Source organism: Oreochromis aureus, linkage group 4 (assembly GCF_013358895.1).
Source record: "Oreochromis aureus strain Israel breed Guangdong linkage group 4, ZZ_aureus, whole genome shotgun sequence".
Classification (NCBI taxonomy): Eukaryota; Metazoa; Chordata; class Actinopteri; order Cichliformes; family Cichlidae; genus Oreochromis; species Oreochromis aureus.
This window is the reverse complement of record NC_052945.1, coordinates 4,614,178-4,634,100: the sequence shown is the minus strand read 5'-3', so window position 1 is coordinate 4,634,100 and position 19,923 is coordinate 4,614,178. Positions and strand designations below refer to the sequence as shown.

Below are 19,923 nucleotides of genomic sequence, written 5' to 3'. Positions count from 1 at the left end.
CCTTCTTCTTCTACTGTCTATTTGGTCGTGTCTATGCTGCCACCCGAAGAATGGAAAAAAGTTTACTTTTAGACTAGACTGGTCTTAAATTCACTTTATTTTATTTTATTTCACTTGAAAATTACATTTGCTTTAACAGGAGATAAAGTTTAAGTAATAAACTTTTTTATTTTTATTAATTATTTTACAAAAGTGTTCAATAAAAACTCAAACGGATTAGTGCATTTTAGCTGTCATAGATTTGTGTTTAATCATGTCTCATCAGCCAAAACAGGCTGATGTCTAAATCGCAGTTGTACAGTGTGAAGGCCAGTCTGATCTCAGATCCTTGTTGATGTGGTAATAAAGCCAGGCCACAAATGGGAAGACTGTGATGGCAGCAGCTGTGGAGACTCGGAGCATCCCGACAGGAGCTCTGACAAAATGAGGAGATGAGGGGGGAGGAAAACAGAGAGCAGATGATATATAAAGGACAAAAAGGTATGTTTGAGTTATAGGCTCAATGTAGGCAGAAAAAAAGAACAACAACAACAAACAAACAAAAAGAAAAAAGAAATTAATTAACAATGCTAAATTTATTAGCTAAGATTAAATTTAAAAGACATGAACAGGGTATTCTTTTGACACAAAAATATGAGGTAACATTTGGATATTCTCTGAGTTTACCTTAGAAAAAGGAACAAAAAAAATGACCAGAAAAATCACTAGGATTTTTTTTTTGTAAAAAAATCTCATATTACTAATTATGCTAATTATTATAATATATTATATATACATACACACACAGAAGAAAACCTATAGAAAGTTAAGTTTTTAAAAAGTAAAAAAGAAAAAAATAATCAAAAAGTTATAAGAAAAAACAAAACAACAAATGGCAAAAATATTTTGTAAAGTTGCCAGTATAAGATGGAAACTTTGGAGTTTTTCAAACCCCTCTCCAGTTGTACTAATCTTCTTCTATAGAATGGATTCAAATACATAAGATTCAAACTAAATCTGTTACCTTCCAGAATGGCGACACAGGAGGAGCCAAAATGCAGTCAAAACGAGACCTGAAAATTCTCTAAAGGGATAAAACTATATTAAATATCAATGTATAAAAATAATAATCTGCAAAATATGTTACATTAGTGTTTTATACAGAATTAAACTATAATGATACAGCTGATTGCCTTTAATGAAGTGAAGCTTCATTATAGTTATACCTACTGATAGGCAGCACGTTTTTTTGAATGGAGAGCCTAAAAATGCTTAAACGGTTTGTTTTTCTCAGATCAGGTGAGGTGTGGCGTACCTGCCCTCCTCCTTCTGAAAGATCTGTGTGATTCGCTCTTTGTACAGCGTCCATCCCAACATGGCACTGATCGCACTGGAAATCATCACATGAAGGTCAGCAACACGCCTCCAGGGCAAAGTCTCTGTAAAGGAAACAAAATAAAGAACGCAAAATAATTTAAATCAAAACCCAAACTCTGCAACGAGCTGCACAGTCAGGATACAGCCGCAGGGTGGCGCTACGAGCAGTGGGGAAATGCACCGGAGTAAAGTTCAGCAGCAACGTAAGATACCAGCTTCATGCCCTTTATGAGGACTTTATTGTTAATAAGCGAAGCATCTACTAGTAAATGACTCCAAACTCATCCCTGTACCTGTCACATGAGGCTTCACAACAATACACGCACACAGAACAGCAGGGACGCCGTAACCAGCCTGAAAAAGAGGGTGGTGTTTATAATAAACTGTGCAAAAAGATCAAAATGTCTAATAACATGGACCAAAAAAAGTGTAAAGTGTAATCTTACCATCCATAAACCTGCATCTGGATCATTGATCTGCAGCGGGAAGTCGGGACAAGTTATTGATCACAGTTCAAAGAAGTGCTGAGAGGACAAAAAATCAAACTCTCACCTGAACGTACGACGCCAGAGCGAAGAACAAACACATGAAAACGTTGCAGATTTGCCAAACAACACGAAGCCACGGCTTCCTCTCCTTACAAACTTCTCCCATAGCTGCTTAGTGTTTCACTTCCCCGCCCGGGCCAACGGGACGTGCACACGTAAGAAAGCAAGCCCACTTGCAGTTCCGCAAAGCTGTCAAAACAGTGAGGGGTTTGCTCGATATCTACCACGTCTGCTGACGGTTCAGGCGACTATCGCGTTGTTAAATTATTTCTTTATTTTATGTATATATTTACCTTTTATTTTGTATAATTTTCCATAATGGGCAAAAAAAAGTGATTACATTTGTTAATTTAATATGTCATATCCCGCAGGCGGCTTCTAAAACAAACAAACATGTGTATGAAAGCTTCAAATAAACCCGGGACCGTTTTATTCCTGGACGCCTTGATCAATAAATCGAGGACACATTCCAAAAGTCCGCAGTGACGTCAGTCTGTTAGAAGATCAGACGCGTGTTTGCCGCCGCCATCTTGCAGCGGGTTCTCAGACCAGTTAATGATGGAATCAGGGAGAGGTTTTCATATTCTGCTACTGTAAAGGTGCTGATTAGTTTCTCCACAGCAGGGAAATATGATCTAAATCCTTTAAATGCTTTATCGGGATGATGATTATTCTGTTTTCCTCATGCTTGGTTTGATTTATTGTGTTTTTGTCTTTTCTTGTTGTTGTTGTTGTTGTGTTATTTTAACATGTTCAAAATAAAACCGCAAAAAGGAACAGGCTATGTTTCGACATTACTTACACAAAGCATGCAGTTAAATATCATTTTACAGAAGCGCCTTCTCTCTGTGTGTGTTTTGATATGGAAACTTGAAGGTTTGCTGTAATTTGTCTCCAGTGTCTGACGTTTCTGACAGATCAGATATTTTCATCTTAATAATGGAGATCCCGGTTATGATATATATGCCTTAATAATGCGGTAGGAATTACGGTGGTTCCCCGTACCAATATGGCGGCCGGGCGGATATGTTGCTGCAATGATTTCCGGTGTTTTTTACAAAATAAAAGCACCATGAGTATAAACCTTGTCACTGGTCAGAAAAAAGACCAGAAAAGAAAAAAATGTCTGAAAATCTATAATAAAGCGAACAAAGCTGCTTAGATTTTTAAATACTTTTAATTCTTCTTCTGTTTTTTAAACATAAATGTGTAAACACAACTTTAACACTTTTGCATTAAGTCAAGAGACTCTGACTCTTATATTGTACCAGTAAAGTTTGATTTTGTTTATATGTTTCATGCCCACAAACTTTGTGGTAGTAAATTGCATTAAAATAAATAATTTGATTTAGACGTGTGCACACACCATTGTGAATCCATTACTTTGGTGCAAATCAAAGTGACAGCAGGTGCAGCGAAGCAGCAACAACAAGACAGTTTAGCAGGTGCTGGTCCCGGGTCACTGCTCTCTCACTTCTCACTGATTTTTCTCTAGTTTCACTTTTTGTCCTTTACTGTGATGATCAAGTGTGCCCTGAATATTAATTTAAATGTACCACGCAGATATTTCGAGAATTATCTAAATTAACTGTGATCTATACGAAGTATAAGGAGTGAACACAGCATCCAGGTCATAACAAGAAACAAAAAGGTTTCACCTCAGATGAATTTCAGTGCAACCTTAACATGTATCCAGCCTGAAGCTTGCAGATTTTTCCAGGAAGAAGGGCAACATGTTCAAAAGCTTTTGGTAATTTCAGTGTTTTCATGTACCGCTGTGAGGGATGATTCTTGGCACGCTTTGACCCATTCTGTAGGCGAGTACACTGAAAGCACACTGAGTCACAAACAGGTTTAATCAATGTGGCAGTGAGCTGAAATGAGGTGAAACTCCACTAGATACTTCTTTTTTTAATCTAATATATTCAATTTACCTCAATTTCAGTTTAATTTCAGTTTAATTTACTCTTATTCCATAAAATGTAATTCAGGATTCTGTGTCATATCTCCTGCTTATATTATCTCTGAAGGACACTGATGTGACTCCTAATACATTTTAGCCAAGCACTGCTGTGTTTTATTTTGAAACAAACTCTGTTGAACGTCGGTTCTGTCTGCTGCAGCGTGTCGGCCGCTACTGTATGGAGGCACAAAGATGCCAAAATGAAATAAATAAATAAATAAATAAAGTGACATGAATGAAATCATGCAGTAAATAAATAAAATATCATTAATTCAATAAATATCCATTCATTTTATTTAAAAACATTCAGTTATTTCACACTTTAATTGCTTTGTCGTTCCTGTACTGCAGTGCATCATGGAATAAATTAAGCTGTCAATCGCCAACAGACTCTAGAAATATGATTGGTTACCCTGCACAGCAAGTCAAGACAGAGAATTGATGACTGCCACAATCAGTTAGTGTTGGTGTGGACTTGCCAGGTATCCCATTACGCATTTTGACTAAAATCAAAACTGATAGTGATGGAGGACGGTGAGCCAAAGTATAAGTGAAATATTTAAATGCTGTTTTTTTTCTTTCACCAAATACACTTTTACGTTTTTTTTTTTTTTTCAATTTATTTTTTTAGGTCCAAATGTAGTGACATAATCTTCAAATGTCTAAATGATTTGTCAAGGTAGAGCCTACTTGGATAAGTGCTCCATTGTTTTTGGAGATCTGAGGTTAGCCTAACAGCCAGTTTGCCTTAGCGGGTATGAGCTGACCAGGCTGTCAGAGCTCGTCACACCTGAAAAGAAGCCTATTCCCAGCACTCTGTTTTTAAAGCCCTCAAGGACGACTCTAATCCCTAAATGGAGGGTAAAAACAGGATATACTTATCTTAAGCTGGGCATACACTGTGCGATTTTTTTCAGTTGCGTTATTCAGCTCCTGCTCAAACTGTACGATTGAATCGCAGGGGTTAGAAGTTCATAGGTCACGATGCAGGGTCTCACACTATACAGCCCGATGCTCTGATGCGACCTGAGTGCTCAAACTGTGCGTCCATAACATGAAGCTTATAACACAAAATCTGTCTCTCCCTCTCTGGCTTTCACTCACACAGACACACACACCACCACCATCAACTTTGCTAAATTGCTAATGAAAAACATTGACCAGGCAGCTATGATTGAGCAGCAATGTCCATCCAAATCTTTTCAAGGTTGTTTTGGTCATGATAATTTTGTTAGGCCACTTCGAAAAGGCTCGTTGTGCCTCCATCGCTTGTGTCCAGATCACTGCACTGTCATTCTACTCTGTCTTTTTCACTTCCATTTCTGTGTTTGCGAGTGTGCAGTGTGAGAGGCTGTGTTGACACCCTCACGAGGGGCAACAGGATTTCAAACAGGTTTGATTTTCTTGCAACCATACGATTGATGATCGGGAGCTGGTCGTGAGGTGTTAATCGCTTCATCAGGTATACATCAGGTATACATCAGACTTGCTTGTCTTTATACCTGATGTTCATATAATGAACTGACACTGAAAATATTTTAGGGAAAAAACTCATAACCTTTTCACTTTTCAAACAAACAAACAAACAAACAAACAAATATGATGTGGGGGTTTTTTTTTTAATGAGAAGTGAGAGTTATGTACACATTTATAGTGTTTTTAAGAGAGATCTGCAGAACAGTCTGTTGATTAATTATTATATTATATCTAATATACTGGTGTACAGTTTTTCACCACCTTCTTCCAAATGAGTCCAGTGTTTTATGCCTTTTCAAAAGAATTTTGCAATAATGGGTCATTTAAAGTTGCTTATAAAATGGGCACATATTTTGAAAGACACTCTAATTAGATCTATTATGTGCTTTGTAAATATTAATCAATTATTAAATAAATAGTCAAACAATTAAAAAAGAATAATTAAATATGTTTTAAATGATATTGTAACCCTTTAATGATGATAATATAATTAATTATAAATTAAGTAATTTATTTCCAATTGTTATTAATTCCTGTCACGGATAATGAATTATTTATTGACGCATTTCAGGTTGGCACTATTAGCCCTCCCTACGGTGGGTGTTGACATGTCAGTGTCATTTGGTCAGCTGATTGCGGGTCGTAAAGCCTCTGGGATAGCCAGTTTAGTTAGCCTAGCTTGGCTGGATGTTTGTTTTTGTTAACGTTGGTTCAAAGGTGGCCTTTAACGTAGCCGTGACGTTTTAAAAAGCTGTAGCAATTTACGGCATTTCAAGCGCCGCTGCCTGCCTTTTTTTGCGGCTGTTAGCCTAGCAGCGGTTAGAGTGGCCGTGAGGAAGGGAGTGAAGTTGCTCTCCGAGTCTCTGCATTGCAGCTCCGGGTGCTGCTGATGGAATTCAAACACACAACAATGGCGACTCCCAGCCCTAACAACCCAACAACACCCAGCAGCAACAACGCAGGAGCACACCAGCAGCACCAGTCCCAGTCCCAGCACATTACCACCATGAGCAGCATGCAGGGTAAGTGGGAGGTGGTGGGAAAATATTCTGGTGAAGCTGGAGGAGGAGGGGAGGGCTCACATTCTGCTGCAGTGAAGGTTAATGTTAGCAAGGCTAGCCGTGGGAGGCTCAGGCTACTCCCAGGACTGAAAAACATTCCCAAGGGAGCGGACTAGCATTCCCCCCCAAGACAGGAGAGCTGTTATTTCCGAGTTCACCAATTGGAAAAATAATCAATTTATAATTTCTTTGCTAACGAGCTAAATGTCCTTGTTACCATTTTTTGGTGTTTTATTGCCCCGTTGCATCCTGTTTTTCTGTTGCCTGGACATAATCTCGCCAAGTTGCATTACAAAAACAGGCAATTTTAGCTAGCGGTGATATTTCTTTATCGCACATAAACCTATTAAAAATATTTATGTTGGTAAATAACACAGACAGTGGAGGGACACTGTTCAGCTTAGATTAGAGCAGTGTTTCTGAATGCACTTGGGTTGCAGCACTCTTGACATTCAAGATGATCTTCCACACGTACACGGTGGCTTGCACCTCAGTTATGTTAGTGTCACGTAGGCTGACTTTATCAAAACGCCCTACGATTAAGATTTTCTCAGAAATATTTGCTGTACGTTGATGGAAATAACGCAAGTTAAATAGCTGGATTCGTTATTGGAGTTTAGTTATATTGGCTGCATTATTTGCAGATCTATTAAGCAGCAGGTTTATGCAACTCCGTGCAGCACATCTCCATACTTGCTTGTGCAGGCAGTAGTGAAGGCTTTCCCCGCACCACCACACGAAAATGCTCATTACCTATGCTGTGGTTTTTGTACAAACAGTCTCTCATTTTAACTTTCAGAGTCCAACACCTGCTGGAGATGTCAGAGTGAAACAGGTAGCTACACACTTCCTTGACTTAGTAGAGTCAGATAAGCAGATGACTTTAAAAATACAGTGTTTAATCTGGATAGTAAATTCTTGGGAAAATGAAACGGCTATTACATACTCTTGATTTAGAAAATAAAATCTCATAATATACTGATGTAAGAATCCCTGAATCATGAAGGAGAATATTGCTTGATTGGAATTAGGTGTATTTCATTTTAATGTAATCAGTGTAAATGAGATGCATGCTCATTTTTCAGCCCTTGTAGCTGTCACAATAATAAACTTGATGCCACGTTAATTAAGCCTAACGTTAGCGATAACATAACCTTCAAGTGCTTTGATTGTTTGATTTTTATATTCACATTTACGTCACGTAATCCTGTCTCTGTTTACTTTTCCCTGACTGTATTTCATCTTTCATTTTAATGCTGCTAACTAACGATTCCTAACTCCTCCCGTGATGCTGATGGATGGTGAGCTGCCCTAAGAGGAAAAACAAAAGTGTTTTATTTATGCACACAGTTGGTGTTTTTTTTTTTTTTTTTTTAAGTTCAAATAATTTCACTGTAATTTCATTGTAAGTCATGCTCGTTCCTTTTTAGTTTTACCTGCAGGCCATTTTTCCTCCTTCACTGACTGACACCTCATCCTGCTCCAAGTGCTTGTTTCATAAACATGCATGCATGCCAGTGCATTGCCATCCAGGAAATGCATTTAACCTGCGATAGATGCACCCGAATGTTTGACAGCTCCGAAACTAAAGCCAGGGCAGTTTTTGTAAATTGCTTCTCTGGCTTTTGAGTTGTTGGGATGTTAAAGTCAAAACTGACAAAGTAGTAGTCTATCTCTTGAGGTATATAACACAGGCTGGCATATGGAAGGTGAAATATAATAAAAATAAAAAGCTGTCTTCTCACCTCTAGGGTTTCAGATAAACCTGTCTGGAGCTCCCCCAAGTAAGCCAAATCTCTTTTGCTTCAGCACCAACAGTTCTCATCCCTTTGTTTCCGCCTGACAGTCTGGTATGGGGGAGTCTGTCCTGCTGTTCTTCACTAATCTGAGTCAAAACTTCTGATGGGTTCAAGTAGGCTTGTGCCAGTACCTGATGCTTTTAATACGACCTTGTCAGATGTCAGGATATATCAGGCTACAGACGCATGCAGTTATAGAAATGTTTGTTTTGTCCACGTCAGGATTTTTGTGCTGCGCAAAAAGACTTTTATTTTTATTTTTTTGTCAGACACACTTCCAGGAAAAGCGTGTCTGTTCTCGTCGGCACAAGCCTAAAATTCAGAGCTTCCATTGATATTTTGGCACGAGATCTCTCAACGGACCCCCCCCTTCTGCCAAGCAAAGAAACACCAGTTTAAAAAGTGCAATGGAAGCTCTACGTGGCTGGTTTTCAGTGTGCAACTAACCAGCATAAGTAGTGCCTGTATAAGTGTGTGTGTTACTTTTTTTTCCTCCCCTTGGCATTGGTGCACTCCAGCATAGCCCTTTCTTGTCGAGACAAGGTACACACACTGTGAAGTTGTCATTTCACACGACTTCTTCCATTGAAACCTAGCACTCGCATTCCTGTGGTATTTGGGTGGAGTGAGCTGTCCTTCGATTCAAGGTGAAATCAGAGCAGTTGGCCTGAGGAGCATGTTTCCAAATATATATTTCATTTTATTTTTTTCTGTCTACACCCCCCCCCCCCCCTTTCATGTTTATCTTTGGGTTGGTCTGTTTGCATTGTAAGTGGAGGTGGTTTAAGCAGCATGCTGAATTTCTGTCTCTGCATCAACATCAGTGTCTGGGTATTTTTTTTTTCATCTACTGTTGACATGCTTTGGAAATTTGAGTCTTTAAATTCTGAGTTTTGCACAAAGCCAGATGGTAATGCAAGTTATGATTATGAGAAACATAAACGGTGACATGATCATTTCTCACTGGTTTTTGTGCCTAGTTTGCATTCATTTGCTATTTTATTTGTTCTGTACAGCCAAACGGTCTAACCTAGCAGTCCTGCAGTAAATCCTCCTCTTCATAGTACCCGCTGTGACTCCTACCAACTGCGTGCGGAGCTGTAGGGGTTTGGTTACTTGCGGATTGAGTGGGGGCCCTTGTAGTCTGGTCCACGGCTGCCCTGACTGGTGTTAGGGACATGGAACACCACCCCTCTTGTGAAGAAAGAAGCTAGAGCTTGTGTCTGAGGTCTGTCGCATCCAACTGCAGATTGAGGGTTGTCTGGCAGAGTCTCCAGTCGGGGAAAACTTATTCTTAGGCCATGTTCTGCTGTTGTAGCCCCCTAAACCCTGAGTTGAAAGGTGTCGTCATCCAATCGAGCTTGGTTATTTTGTGTCTTTGGTCTCTGGAGAATGTCACAGGTAACAGAGGACCAGATGACTTTGGATTTAACTCAAGTATGCATTATACCGACAGGTTTTTCTATTATTTAGACCACCACATTTATATCAGTACCTGCAGGTCAAACACCTGTGTAAAGCAATAACATAGATTTCCCTGAAAGTAAACTTTATCTTCATTCTTTCACTTTTAAGGTGGTTTTTTTTTTTTTTTTTTAAGATTATTATACATCATCAAGTGTCATAATGGAGATGTTGGATTTACTTAGTAAAGAGGCGGAGCTTTTCAATGTATGAGTTGTAAATTATAAAGATATATACCCATTATATTACGTTCTCCAGGACATAATGGAGGGGAATGATTGGTGTTTCTGTTGTTTGATTTACCCTGATTGTTTTGATGAGGCAACATTGAGTGCTTGGAACAGCTGTCTGAACGACCTTCACGAGGGAGGATTTTTTGCAGGACTGCTCAAGTAGACCATTTCAGTTTTAGCTAATGATACTAAACTGGCAACTGACTGTACACCAGTATCAGCCTGCTTTTAAAATTTGCAGTTGAGTCAGTGAGATTGCTTCACTCACTTATTTATTTATTTTGCATTTTTTTGATTATAGTAGATTTATTCAAAAAGAGATTCATTCACTTGGTTTTCCAAGTAAACTTTTTAATGTTATTATCAGACTTTTTTGTCCATTTCCTCAAAAATCACAAAAAATACAAACATTAGGAAAGTGCGCTGACCTTTTAATCAAGATAACTCATTGCCTTCTGTTTGTTGCTCAGTCATGCTTAAGCGCCTAGTCAGCCAGGAAAAACCCTGTCTGTATTGCAACATGGAAATATTACAGGATTGTCTGCTTCCCGTACAAAGACAATCTAGTACTGCAAACATATAAAACTTCTGACTTTAGAATGCATTTTATCATACCACCATATTTTTTTTTTAAATTCCATTATTATGAGCTTTATGACAAATGTGGTTGGGTGAGGGTTATATTGTTCCCATGAAAAGACCAAAAGTACTGACTGAGCTGTCAGCATTAGTTCTTCCTAATGAAAACCTGAATAGAAATAAAAACGGCCTGTGTTTTTATCGATTTCCTAAAAGCTACAGCCAGTGTGGTTTTAAGCAGACATTATTTAAACTGTAGAAGTTGTTCGTTTGTTGTGGACTGTTTTCATTGGTGGATTAATCCTATCTTAATCCAATAAACCCCAATCTGTGTGTTCATGCTAATGCTGTTGTGCAGTTTGAGACTGCATACCTCCACTGGGGGTGAAAATTCTCTCTGCAGCATGCATGGATTGAATCCCTGGATCCAGAAGTATATCGAAGACAGATTTGTTTACCCCTGTCTTCATGTTCCAGTTGGTAACAACATCCATGTGACTAGAAGCATGTGACCTCAGGTGGTGCTATTTGCATTGTTGTCTGATGAAGATGAATGCAATAAATCTGTAAAACTGGGGCCCTGCAATTCATGAAGTTTGAATTTTTTTTTATTTTGTTGAGAACCTCAAGATGGTGACATTAGACATTAAACATTAGACTTTTTCCAAATTATCCTTAATATTTATTTTCCTTTTTTCCCGTCTACCTAAAGAAGCCTTGTTCTGCCGGAGAGTTCTTCCTTTTAAAAGGGAGTTTTTCCTTCTCACTGTCACCAAGTGCTTGCTCATAGGGGGTCGTCTGAAGACTGTTGTTGTGATTTAAAGCTACATAAAGAAAATGGAATGGAATAGGTTTTCTTATAATATTGAGATGTGCATTTTGGCAATCGTAAAGAACCCTTTCAAAAGTTTCTGGATGTGGATTGAATCCACAGCGCAGTGGTTCGAACCTCACTGCAAGAACGTCCCTGACTTGGATAAGTGGAAGATAATGGATGAATGGACTGACTCCAGAAAGTAATAATTTCTAAGTTGGCTCAATCTCTGGTAAAGAATGTCATGCCAGTCTGCCTATGACTGTTTTAGTTATCCTGCTGAGAAACCGAAATGCTACACCGCTCACACACTCATCTCTTTGGTCTTTTCATGGGCTAGCTGAGTTTAGAAAAATTGGCGAAATTACCAACAATATGTTCGAAGGCTTGCAGATGAGTATTTTTGTAAATACGCAGGTGATGCAGAGGTTGCCAGTTCCGATCCCAATAATCTATAAAAAGCATGTCATCTATAGATTTCAGAAGGTTGGGATGCATTTAATCATCTACCCAGTCCTTGTGTCGCCTCATTTCATGGTTGGTATCGTTTTCAATCACTGATCATTCGGAGCTGTCATGTGGGATGAGTTTGGTCGTTTCCTCGGCGTTTGATTCACGTTTCTCTCGCTCAGGTAAACGTAAAGCCCTGAAGCTGAACTTTGCCAATCCTCCCATCAAACCCATGACTAGATTCACACTGAACACGGCCGGGCCGCCCTTCCAGAACCCTCACATGTGAGTGAGCTTTCCCCCAGGCTTGTGTCTGTTAATGTAGTTCATCCAGTTTCTCGTTATTTTGCTGGCTCTTTCTTTCTTCCCCCTCAGAGAGAGGCTGAGGACACACAGCATCGAGTCCTCGGGAAAATTGAAGATCTCCCCAGAGCAGCACTGGGACTTCACAGCCGAAGATCTCAAAGATCTGGGCGAGATCGGCCGAGGAGCTTACGGCTCCGTCAACAAGATGGTGCACAAGCCGAGTAACCAGATCATGGCGGTCAAGGTGATGATTGCCCTTTCTCTGTCGGAGCTAAAGCTGAACATGGGAGCGATGTCTGTGAGTCTGTTTGATACGTATGGAAGCATTTTGTTATTTTCAGAGGATTCGATCGACAGTCGACGAGAGAGAACAGAAGCAGCTGCTGATGGACTTGGACGTGGTTATGAGAAGTAGTGATTGTCCTTACATCGTGCAGTTTTACGGTGCTCTGTTCAGAGAGGTGAAATAAAGTCACTTTGTTACAGAATGAACGATTATGTCTCACCTCAAAGGAAACAAGTGACTGAATATTCCTTGTTTTTTTTCAGGGGGACTGCTGGATTTGTATGGAACTTATGGCTACCTCGTTAGACAAATTTTACAAGTTTGTATATGGCTCGTTAGATGATGTGATTCCAGAAGAAATATTAGGAAAAATAACTTTAGCTGTAAGTTTTTTGGACTTGAATCTTCCTCATGTTTTGCATATAAGAAGCCTGATTATCATCTTGTTGTGCTAAACTCTGTTTTTGCATATTACAGACTGTGAAGGCGCTTAACCACTTAAAAGAAAACTTGAAAATTATACACAGAGGTAAGAGGATACTAGACTTTCTCCATTGTAATGCATTTGGATCATTGCGTGTCTTTTCACCAGCCGTGTCTCTTAACTTAGACATTAAGCCATCAAACATCCTCCTGGACAGGAACGGCAACATAAAGCTGTGTGACTTCGGCATCAGCGGTCAGCTGGTGGACTCCATCGCCAAAACCAGAGATGCCGGTTGCAGACCGTACATGGCGGTGAGTAACAGGATGAGGTTAGCGAAGTAAAGGGAGGCACAAATCGGCTCGAGTCCATTGAGCTTCATGGAAAATGACAGCTCTGACAAACCAGTAGTGCAGTCACTGACCACTTTATTTATCACCTGCTTATTCATGCTGTTACTCAGTGAACCAACCACGTTCCAATATACCATCTACAATCCCACAGCTTGAGTCAAACATTAGGATGGAGAAAATGTGTCTTCTAATGTTGGTCATTGTGTATTTCCATTATTCTTATGGAAGAAAGTGTGGCTACTTGGAAAGAGCCAATAACGTTAATTTCAGTGGTCAATGAAACATTAAAACAACTTATAATCACTAGAAAAATTCAATTAAAAAAACAAAACAAAACACAAAATTGGCTCATTTTTGGGGCAATTTTACCTGGAAATTAGGTCTAAATGAGGTCTGAAAATCTTTGTTCCTGTTCCTGCTCATCTCAGAAGAGCTCTAAATAGAAACATGCTAAGATTTCTATTCAAGACTCCTCAAGTCTTCTCCTTATATAAAGACTCTGGTATCTCTGAAGCTGCTGATCTCTTGAAATTTTCACAGTAAGAGTCTAGTTCAGGACAGAGGTGGGTTAATGGGATGCTAAAAAAGTAATGAAAAACTAATTGGCTTTTATGCAGCTCTCTGTATACCTGACTGGAGCACCATGAATAACTGAATAAACAAAGTGCCACCAGTAAAGTTGAATTTAAAGTGGTTGAGAAAGACCTTGTAATATACCCTACAATATGCATTATGGGTAAATGATAGTTGGGGAGATTGGGGATGGGATAGACAATGAACCTTCACTGTGTTTTTCCTGCAAATTGCCCATCTCATAATAGACTCAGTTCACAATCTTCTAATGGCTGCTGTCAACGAGATAATGACACGAGTCACACGGCAACGATCGCTTCAAACAGGTTTCATAAACATCAGAGTCCCTGAAATGAGCTGAAGCACCTCTAGGTACTTATTTGAAGCATTAATTTCAAAAACTGCACCGACCGGATTTAAAAAGCTTTGCTTTTGTAAAAGTTTTGCTTCTTCCCTTTTTTAAAATTTTTTTTTCGTGGTAACCTGTGTTCAGCATATTTTGAGTGTGTTGTGCTGGTTAATTGGATCTGGTATTTAGCAGCACAGGGATGTGGTTGAATGGGGTAGTCGATGCATGAATGTGCAGCTGAAAAATCTGCAGAAAAAATCTGATAAATTGCAGAATTTTTGAAGCAGAGTCTCAAAGGTTTCTAATACGTCGTAGAATCCAAGAACTGAGCCTGTAGAGTTACAATGAACACCAATCAACTATTAACTGGTTATTTTAAATAATGTCACATATCTGGCTCAAACAGTAAGAAAGTTAGCGGTCTTGAATGTTCCTCCTGTGTTTTGTGCTGACTGTAAACGACTTCCTCAGACAGTCAGAGGTTACAACAGTTCAGCCTGTTATATCACATGAAGGTCTTAACAGCAGATGGTCTGTGGCAGAGACACCATCCTCAATACGTGAAATCCTGTTAGAGGAGAAAAAATAAGTTGTTTAAGAAACAGTCTAATATGTGTTTCTAAGGATTTTTAGTTCTTTATGAAACTTTAAGTAGAATATTTGGAGATCTGTTGCTATTATTTGGAAAAAATATTTAAAATGCTGATGAACATTTTTTTTTTAAATGTACAGATCAGACAGCTGACGATAAATAATCTCTCACATTGTTTTTTCTCAGATAATATTCTCGTTAATCACATTGTGTGTTGTACACATGCTTGCCTGTGTGAATGCAACACCAAAGCTTTCAAAGAGGTGATCTCATTGTGACATCATCGTTTGAGGTTATTTTTGCCGCAGGTTACGTCAGCTGGGGGGCACCTCCTTCTGACCCTCCGTACCTCCTAGCCCTCCTTGTCTCTCTGCAGCAGTTTCCATTCTAAATTTGGTTAGGCGATATTAGGACCCGGTGGTACGCCGCCTCCTCTGCACGCTCTCCGCTCTCCCAAAGGCCGCGGCAGGGCGCTTCATTCATGACTCTGTTTGAACCAAGTCACCCGGGAGCTTCCCACGGCTGTGAGCTCAGCGTGCAGGAATCTCAGCTCCAGTTTCTGGTTTCCAGCTGGCACACACACCAGGTGTGCGACCGCCGTGCTGCTGGTTACTACAGGCTCAGTGACGTAGAAAAACAGACCTCGGTGCAGCTGGGAACAGAGCACACACTTTACCTCAGGCTATAGCCTGTACCGGATGCATGTGGACGTTGGACTTTAGAGGACCAGTAGCTCTTGTTCACAGGTTTAGTTGTTATGATAAAGTTTGTATTAATTTGGCTAATTTTCTATTTTTTCTGTAGATACTTAATTAAAGTATTAAATTTGAACCAATTTCTTTTTACTTTAGTAGTTTAGTAGTGGATGATTGTGACTAAGAATGCTGTCGTGGTTGTATCACACAATTATTCTACTGTTACAGATTTGCTCAGAGCCTAATAAAGTTTGGTTTCTCAGGGCAAAATGCAAATCTGATTACTGGAGAGGAAAAACCCAGGTATGAAAAAAAATGCTGTCTAAAGATTTCCTCACTAACGTTGTGTGCAGTGGTTGTGTAGACAAAGTCTTGGCAGATGCGAGCAGCCTTGCTGCAGCGCAGAGCGTCCCACTCAGCTGGGTGACATCAGCCTCTAATTCAGGCCTGTAAATGGGCCAGCGAGGTGCTTCCTTCTCTCAGTGCTGCAGCAGGAGACCTCTGCAGCTCTCTGACGCAGTTTGCTCCCGTGTCTGTTCTGCGGCTCTGAGACAAAGTGAAGGTTGATAATGTCAGAAGAAGAAGCATCGCAAGGCAGGAAGGAGGCAGCGAGCTGTGTGCGTAAACCTCAGAGCTGATGGCATGCCGTTGTGCAGGCAAAAGCATGCCCAGAGACGATGAGCTGGTTTAGTGCTCTCAGGGCTAGCTGTTGGTTTTGGAAACACAGATTTCTTTCTTGCCATCTTGTCTGCAACTGAAAATCTAAGAGAAACACTTGGGTTAGATCCTAAAATCCAAACTAAAGTAATCCTTTGTGCTCTCCTTGCACTGTGGATGTTGTGGGCTTTCTTTCTGTTAATGCTGAGGAATAAAGGGTGTGTGGTTTTAAACCGAACACTCACAGTGACCTCTGGTGGTGTCTAAGACCTGCAGCACCTAAAGTACATTTTTCAGTTATTGCATTATAGGAGCAAACCTTTCAAACCTGGGAGGTGATTCAAAGCTGCGTTAATGCCTTTTCTAAGGCTCCAAGACACACGCTGTTTATCTCTTATGATCAGAGCATAAGCCTGCTCAGGGGCTGTCTCAGCAGTTCGACAGCATAGATGCATCATCTCAGAACATTACTTGAATAATGTACTTGCTAATATGTTAGTGATTCAGACTGTTTTTATCTTTAAAGAACACACGTGTGGTTTATAGCAGCGGTCCCGTTTGGTACCGGGGCGCGGGAGTTGAGGCTCGGGTGTGAAATTTATGGTTTTCAGGGTTTTTATCGTTATTTTTTTTTTTAATGTTTTTATCGTTAACTCTGTTTCCCTGGGTCTTTTCCCATGTGTTAGCAATAAATGTTCTTTTTTTTGGTAGCGGTACTGGTTTTATTTTGTTGTATTTATCCGCAACACCTTAAAGGCCGGTCCGTGAAAATATTGTTGGCCATAAACCGGTCCGTGGAGCAAAAAAGGTTGGGGACCGCTGGTTTATAGTATGTTTCCATCACTAAAACCCCCTGATGAGCTTTTCTTTTCCTTGAAAACCAGTGTTCGATTTAAAGGTGCTTGCTTCTTCCTGTTTCTGTTGTCAGCCCGAGAGAATAGACCCCAGCGCATCCCGGCAAGGTTATGATGTCCGCTCAGATGTCTGGAGTTTGGGAATCACACTGGTGAGTTTTAGCTCTCCTTACGTTTGTTCGGGTCCTGAAAGAACCTGGACAAATGACTGTGGAAATTATATTACTTATTTTGCATGTTGTTCTTTTGGTTTAGAAACTGAAGCACAGGAACGTGTACAGAGGGCATCGTTGCAATAAATCCCCATTGAAGCCAAACAGAGTCAGCCTTAAGCTATGGGAGGGGGGGGTTCCCCCCCAAAAAATCCCCAAATACTTTAACAAGACTTAAATTTCTTGCAAACTGAATGTTAAACTGTTAGATACAGTTTAAAAAACAGTGGTGACTGGTTTTGGTAATGTGGCAGACTTGTTCTAAAACCAGTCTTCTTGGATTACATCTCATATGGTGGTACATTGGTTGCCATCCTAACCTCACAATAAGAGGGTTCTGGATTCACATGCAGGCTGCACGTTCTCCCTGTGCTTGCACAGGGTTCTCTGTACTCAGTGCTCCAGCTTCCTCACGCAGCACCTTCAGCACACACAAACCAGAACAAAGGAAGAAAAGGCAATCGCTGCACAATCTGAAAGCCTCACGGTTTCCAGAGACGGTGCAGCCTTTCTTTTATTAGGCCCATGATGACAGTGCATACAGTATGAGCAATAAACCTGCACCATAATCATGGAGGGTCTGAAGTTCACCTTTAAACTGTTAGCACATTTAAATATAGTGTAGAGTAGCACCTCTGCTGTCTTCTCTACAACAAAGATGCTTTATGCAGTAAATGTTTATTAATAAATAAAGCAATATGATAAAACTCTGCAGAAAATGTTGAGATTTACACCATATTTGTAGTTCTCCGCTCTCAGTGTGCTTGAACTTGCTATGTGTTTCAGTATGAGCTGGCCACGGGACGGTTTCCCTACCCAAAGTGGAACAGTGTGTTTGATCAGCTGACCCAGGTGGTGAGAGGAGACCCGCCGCAACTCAGCAACTCGGAGGAGAGGCGCTTCTCCCCCAAATTCATCGCCTTTGTCAATGTGTGGTAAGAAAGACTTCCATAGACAAGAATGTCTGTCTCTTTGTAGTCTGTGCTGTGTTCTCTTCTGCCCCCCAGTGGATTAATCACTGAACTGCACCCTCCCATAATTTAACACCTCTGCTTTCTCATCTTCATCTCAAGCCTTACAAAGGATGAATCAAAAAGGCCAAAGTACAAAGAGCTGCTGGTGAGTTCATGTTAAGTAACTGTAACCTTTCATGTTTTTATTTTTCTTCTAGGAATTTGAGTTAATGTAATAATTTGTTTCTTTTTAATCCACCTCAGAGAGATCCGTTCATTCAGATGTACGAGGAGCGCTCAGTCGACGTAGCCGGTTACGTCTGCAGGATCCTGGATCAGATGCCGGCCTCTCCCAGCTCCCCCATGTATATGGACTGATAGCAAGATGAAACAGGAACTCATCCATAAATATAAACCACTCTGCAACGACAGCATCAAAAAGAGATAACTAAGTAATTTAAAAAAAAAAAAAAAAAAAAAAAGTCCTTGTGTAAATTTGCTCGGTCCCGTTATTGCAGTGTTAAAAAGAGAATTGTAAAGCCTAAAAAAAAAAGAAAAAAAAAGCACCACGTGCAGTAAAAGTGGTGTCCTTTCAGTCATTTCTGTATATTAACACACTTCTGTTTCTTTCTTGTTCACAAACGCACAGACGCACAGTCACCTAAATATTAATAGCAGCTGAATCAATCAATCATGACTCATCCTGATCAGGATACATCTCAGTGATTTAGTAACAGTGATTTAAAGACAGGAAAAAAAACCCTGGAACTTGTATTTATAGAACCAAAAATCATGGAGACACTTCGACATACTGGAATTATGCTCTTTGTGAAATGTTCCCACCTCTTCATGTAACGAAAGCATCGTGTTTGGTATCTTAATGGAACTGTGCTTCTCTGGGTATAAAGCAGTTTAAAAGTGTTGGTAGTCAGAGTCATGTTGGACCCGCAGTCCACTCAGTGCTCGCTGTGCAGTGGACTCTAAGCTGATTTATGAATAAAGAGAGAGAAGGTTAAAGGTGTGTTCTGCCTCTTTACTCTTACAGTGTCTGTTCTGCCTGGATCCAGGTGACTTGCACCTGCACAAAGACATCTATTTAAGGAGAAAAATGTAATATATTAAATTATGCCATGTGCCATACAATTCCTAGTGAATCTACAAAAGCACAAAACTTTCACATGTTCAGACTGTGTTTTTTAAACATCTTTTTGAGGTGTACAAATACTGTTAACTACTTCTAACTGTTTACTTGTAATTGTGTTGGTTCATAGTTTAACTTTATGAGTTTAATGGGGTGGTAGTAATTTTAATGACATATGCAAAACCTAAAGTAGTGGCGAAACATACGGTAACAGGCACTGGACGGAACAAAGAGTCACAAGAAACTACTTTTTGTCTTTCCAGTTTAGGAGGATTATTTTCTTAGCGACTAGTATGGATTGCTCATATTTTAGTGGTAGATTAACTGATGCAAGATCTCCAGTGCTGAAAGTGTTTTGGTGATTTTTCTTGGTCACTTTGGGAACATAAGCAGGTCGCATGCAGGTAATCAGATATCAGCAGGGTATCAGGAACCTTGAGACCCATATTGTGTGTAGTTTATATTATGTAACGTGAGCTTTAGGTAAACGTTTAATAATAGTTTTGCATTAATAACACTGATAAACTCAAATCAATTTGATCTAAAAATTGCTTACATGCACTAAATTTAGTGACTGTATTTTTTTAATAGCTTAGATTTTCGTTTTTTAAAGCGCTAACCATGTGTAATTTAACGTTTAGGTGTTTTATTTTGAAGTACTTTGTTTACGTTAAGCACATCTTCAAGAAGAGGCTCTGTTCACGCCTCTGTCTCTCAAAAACCCCGCTCTAATTGGTCCACAGCTCTGCCAAACAATCTCAGGCACCAATCGGCATAAAGAACTG

General features: G+C 39.8%; 2 protein-coding genes across 6 annotated transcripts; one reads left to right on the top strand and one right to left on the bottom strand.

Moving 5' to 3' along the window:
• Positions 1 to 79: 79 nt before the first annotated feature.
• On the bottom strand, positions 80 to 2,150 carry tmem220 (transmembrane protein 220). Its single transcript, XM_031732280.2, has 6 exons — positions 1,909 to 2,150; positions 1,803 to 1,832; positions 1,650 to 1,710; positions 1,295 to 1,418; positions 1,004 to 1,063; positions 80 to 415 (listed from the first exon to the last, which is right to left on the bottom strand). Exons 1-6 carry the CDS (start codon positions 2,008 to 2,010, stop codon positions 283 to 285), a joined length of 510 nt encoding a protein of 169 aa, XP_031588140.1. The 5' UTR covers positions 2,011 to 2,150; the 3' UTR covers positions 80 to 282.
• Positions 2,151 to 5,957: 3,807 nt separating this feature from the next.
• On the top strand, positions 5,958 to 19,014 carry map2k4a (mitogen-activated protein kinase kinase 4a). Of its 5 annotated transcripts, XM_031732211.2 has the most exons (13): positions 5,958 to 6,365; positions 7,204 to 7,239; positions 8,156 to 8,188; positions 11,926 to 12,028; positions 12,119 to 12,293; positions 12,391 to 12,510; positions 12,599 to 12,718; positions 12,813 to 12,864; positions 12,946 to 13,073; positions 16,907 to 16,984; positions 17,831 to 17,979; positions 18,118 to 18,163; positions 18,262 to 19,014. In XM_031732211.2, the coding sequence occupies exons 1-13, from the start codon at positions 6,233 to 6,235 to the stop codon at positions 18,373 to 18,375; spliced, it is 1,287 nt and encodes a 428-aa protein (XP_031588071.1). In that variant the 5' UTR covers positions 5,958 to 6,232; the 3' UTR covers positions 18,376 to 19,014. The 5 variants fall into 5 exon arrangements, with proteins under 5 accessions (XP_031588071.1, XP_031588074.1, XP_039466556.1 ...); XM_031732214.2 differs by lacking the exon at positions 8,156 to 8,188 and having other exon boundaries at positions 11,938 to 12,028; XM_031732212.2 differs by lacking the exon at positions 8,156 to 8,188 and having other exon boundaries at positions 5,959 to 6,365.
• The last annotated feature ends 909 nt before the right edge of the window (positions 19,015 to 19,923 follow it).